Source organism: Bos indicus x Bos taurus, chromosome 15 (assembly GCF_003369695.1).
Source record: "Bos indicus x Bos taurus breed Angus x Brahman F1 hybrid chromosome 15, Bos_hybrid_MaternalHap_v2.0, whole genome shotgun sequence".
NCBI lineage: Eukaryota > Metazoa > Chordata > Mammalia > Artiodactyla > Bovidae > Bos > Bos indicus x Bos taurus.
In genome coordinates, this window is record NC_040090.1 from 5531422 (window position 1) to 5536435 (window position 5014).

The 5014-nt window shown below is 37.4% G+C and overlaps 1 protein-coding gene across 1 annotated transcript; it reads left to right on the forward strand.

Annotated features, from left to right (window-relative positions):
• The first annotated feature begins 414 nt into the window (after positions 1–414).
• LOC113906056 (olfactory receptor 4P4-like) lies at positions 415–1347 on the forward strand. Its single transcript, XM_027564067.1, has one exon. It carries the CDS (start codon positions 415–417, stop codon positions 1345–1347), a length of 933 nt encoding a protein of 310 aa, XP_027419868.1.
• The last annotated feature ends 3667 nt before the right edge of the window (positions 1348–5014 follow it).

Genomic DNA, 5014 nt, shown 5'->3' on the forward strand with positions numbered 1-5014 from the left:
TTTTTTATTTTCTCTCAAGGTTTCATTCTTGTGTCTATTTTCTCAATAACAAATAGTGAGAAAAAGAAAAGGATGACTGATTTTTTCTACAGCACCAGTTCTTGAATTCTACCAGGACATAATATCCAGTTATGTTCGATACTACATGCTAATAGAATGGTTGCATAAATATGCTGCATTCTACAGCATATTTATATCAGGTATCAAAGTCGTTTATCAGGAATTAATATTTTCCAGAAAGGGACAAAACGAATGCAAGGAAAGCCTTTCAAAATAAAAATCAAATCTTTTTCTTCAAGTTTTGAATGCTTTCCATTTTAAAATGGCCATGACAAGGAATAATATACATCATCATATTTACATATTTATAAAGATTGATAACTAATTTCAGGTGGCTACAAACTGCTCTGAGTCATGGAAAATAGGAATAACATCACAGAATTTATTCTCCTAGGACTTTCTCAGAAAAAGGAAATTGAAATTCTCTGTTTTTTCCTATTCTTACTTTGTTACATTGCAATTCTGATTGGAAACCTACTTGTCACGATTTCCATCGCCTCCAGTCAACTTATGAAACAGCCCATGTATTTCTTTCTGAGTTACCTCTCCCTCGCAGACCTTTGTTACACCTCCACTGTGACCCCCAAGTTGATCACTGACTTGCTGGCAGCAAAGAAGACCATATCTTACAACGGCTGCATGACACAGCTCTTCACCATGCACTTGTTTGGGGGCATCGAGGTCTTCATCCTCACAGGAATGGCCTATGACCGCTATGTGGCCATCTGCAAGCCTTTGCACTACACTCTGATCATGACCAGACAGAAGTGTGGGGCCATGATCGCTGCTTCCTGCGCTGGGGCGTTCCTTCATTCCTTTGGTCAGTTCCTCCTGGCCATCTTTTTACCCTACTGTGGCCCCAACGAAATAGATCATTACTTCTGTGATGTGTATCCTTTGCTGAAGCTGGCCTGCACGGATACCACCAGAATCGGTCTCCTCGTCATCGCCAATTCGGGCCTCATGGGCCTGGTGACTTTTGTGGTCTTGTTGATATCCTATGCTGTGATCTTGTACACTGTCAGGTCCCACTCTGTAGAGAATCGCCACAAAGCTCTCTCCACCTGCAGTTCCCACATCACTGTGGTGGTCCTCTTTTTTGCTCCTTTATTCTTCATTTACATTCGACCAGCAACTACTTTACCAGAAGACAAAGTGTTTGCTCTTTTTTATACTATCATTGCTCCCATGCTCAATCCTCTAATCTACACGCTGAGAAACGTGGAGATGAAGAATGCCATAAAGAAACTCTGGTGCCATATTGCAGTAAGAAAGGAAATGAACTAAAAGATACCTCTGATTTTCACCACTGAACTTGTCGAATATATGAATTTTCTACACTGAAGACTTTAAAATGTATAATAATTGCCTTATATGCTTTTTTGTTTCATTTTGTTTTAGCAATATATAGATTTAAGTATGAACAAAAGCTTACAACTCCCTGGATTTATCCAGACTCTCTGCTGTGTGCTCTTTTCTAGTTTTCTTGTTTTCTTATTTATATCTCCTCTTCCCCTTTGATCTTTTGGCTGTGTAATCAATTTAGATATTTAGCAGTAGACTATGAAAGGTATCATGTAATACAAATCAACACTGAGAACCCATAGAGCCCATTCTTGTATGTGACTCTATTCAATAAAGCCAATTCTGGGTAGCAATGATTTAGAAGATAATTCCAACATTTTACTTGCATCATTTAAAGAATATTCTAAAAGACCAAATTTTGGGCCTGCAACTATATTTCTTAAAAATATAGCTTTCTACTCTGATAATTTTGTAGCCAGTGGTAATCTGGAGCTTCTCATATGTACAACACCAGTACTCTTACCTAAGTCCCACATCAATCTCTTTTCTTTTGTTCAAAGGAATTGTCTCTCCCAACTCTGTCCATGTAAATGTGAACGGCAACTCTGGCTAATTCTAGCACCTGATAGTATATATTTGTTATGGGCATGTGTTCTGGACCCAGAATTGCTTACTAACTATGAGGACTAGGACAGATGCTCAATAAACCATCCATCAAGTGATAATAATAGCCCAGCACACAGTCTAGTGAGGATATGTGCAGGACTGAAACACTGCTTGGTCACACAGTAAGTGCTCAACACATATGAGCTATTTTATTGCCCAGTCTCCTATTATGCTCAGAAATGTAACCATTCTGATAATAACTTTCTTTTGGAGCAGTGAGGGTGTGAGAATGGGGCTCATATTAATGTCATGCTCCTATTACTAGGCTTCCCTGGTGGCTCAGACAGTAAAGAATCCATCTGCAATGTGGGGGATCTGGGTTCAATCCCTGGGTTGGGAAGATCCCTTGGAGGAGCGCATGACAATCTGTTCCAGTATTCTTGCCTGGAGAATCCCCATGGAGAGAGGTACCCAGCAGGCTACAGTCCAGGGGGTCACAAAGAGTAGGACATGACTGAGTGACTAAGGACAACACAGTGTGCAATGGGCACCTATTACTGGTGAAATTATTTTTTTCTTAGAGTGGGCAAGTGGAGAATATCACTTAAAGTCAATGGTCACATCTTTGGCACTGTTCAAGTTAATGGCAGTTTTTTCAGTAGGAATTGAAAGCCATCCTGGAGCACCTTTGCCCAATGTCAGAAATTACTAGGAGCAAGATCAAGCCACTAGATAAGTGATTAAGAATGGGTAGAATCTCAAAAGTCTTTTAAAAACTTCGTGGATATGATGTACTTGCATGAGAATTTATTTTCAAGTTGTAGAGAGAGCCATGTTAGATAAAAATGAGTTGTCAATGTTGAGGATTCTTAAAATGGGTTCATAATATAAAAAAGAAAAATACCATAGTTCTATTACTCAGTTTAAAATACCCAACAAATAAATCTAAAAATATTATGTGCTAGAAATTCTTATAGAAAGATCCTAACATATTTGCTTGTTGTTGTTTTAAACCTAGTTCTTGACAGCTCTCTGAAAACTCCTAGATAGGGCATGCACAGTATACATGTCAGAGAACATAACAGAGCAGGAAACTGAAAGATCACCTTCTGGTGTGATATAAGCAGGGTCTTTAATAAGAAGACCAGCCCGCCCTCAAAATATCCCTCTGCTTCAGAAGCCCTATCCTCCAACCAACCAAACTTGTATTATTGAAAAATAAAACTTCAAAAATTAACACAAATGTTTCTGTTTTATTTTTATTCTTGAAATAAAATTTGTGAATGTGGATTATTAAAATACTTGGAGTCTGCAGCAACATGAATGGACCAAGAAATTATCTTACTAAGTAAAATAAGTCAGACAGAGAAAAACAAATATCTGCAATCACTTTATGTGGATTCTAAAAGAAAAAAAAATTACACAGATGGACTTATTTACAAAACAGAAAAAGACTCACAGACACAGAAAACAAACTTATGATTACCAAAAGGAAAAGGGGAGGGGAGGGATAAATTGGGAGTTTGGGACTAACAGATACAGGCTACCAAATATAAAATAGATAAACAACAATGATCTATTGTACAGCACAGGAAACGATACTCAATATCTTGTAACAACCTATAATGAAAAGTAATCTGAGATGGAAAATATACATACATATGAACACACATATATATGAATTGAATCACATGACTATATACCCGAAACCAATACAACATTGTAAATAAACTATAGTTTAATAAGATAAGCAAGCAAACACTTCATTGTCAATATCAGTCATTAACCAGGGAATTATGATTTAACTCCTTCACTTTAGCACTGTGATCTCCTCCCTTCTCAGCTTTTCAAGAGCATCAGCCATATTTCTCTCTTCAGTTGGATCATTAATAGCACATATAATATCAAGAAAAAACAGTGAGATTCTTTGTAATTTAGTGAGTGACCTTACTAGTTCTTGCATTCAGGCTATTATCTACCTTTCATTATTTTTGGCTAAGATGTTTTACAACTCAAAATAGAGAAGTTGACTCACACAAAATAATATCAATGTCAACAATGTCTGGCCATAGAAATTCAAACTGTGTCAGGTGAAGTGCAAGTAATGACAGCCCTTTGGATACTTGGCTAGTTTTGCATCAACTTATAAATTCATTTTAGCACTCCATACTGATGATAAAGATGTGGTGAACTGTTGCCTGAACTGGTGGTAACATCTTACTGGTTTGTACACTAAATATTAGTAATAAATTCAATAGAATCTTTGACATGTCCATCATTTGCATAAAAATTCAATTATATTTTCTTTTAAAATGTATCCTTTGACAAATGGTAAACTTTAAAGAAACTATAGAAATAGATCCATTCACAGATACCCATTGACTGTTTAAAAAAATTCAATGGTACATGAAAAGATCTTAGAAGCTTTCAGACAAAAAAAAGATTAAGTAAATTTTTTAACGGAGAAGGCAATGGCACCCACTCCAGTACTCTGGCCTGGAAAATCCCATGGATGGAGGAGCCTGGTAGGCTGCAGTCCATGGGGTCGCTAAGAGTCGGACACGACTGAGCGACTTCACTTTCACTTTTCACTTTCATGCATTGGAGAAGGAAGTGGCAACCCACTCCATTATTCTTGCCTGGAGAATCCCAGGGGTGGGGGAGCCTGGTGGGCTGCCGTCTATGGGGTCGCACAGAGTCGGACACGACTGAAGCGACTTAGCAGCAGCAGCAAATTTTTTAAAAGATGAATTCAGTCGTATGATTTCAACTTTTCAACAAATATTATTACTACATTTTCAGGTAAAAAATGGATGAGAAAATACAATCGTCTTATGAAATTACATAAAGTAAAATTTAAGAGGCAACTCCATGGACTGCAGCCCACCATGCTCCTCCATCCATGGGATTTTCCAGGCAAGAGTACTGGAATGGGGTGCTATTGCCTTCTCCGAAGGAATAAATATCTGTATAACATAAAAATGTCCAAGATTTACACTTGACTAAAACTTCTATAGATTCTTGTTTATTTCATTGTCTGTCT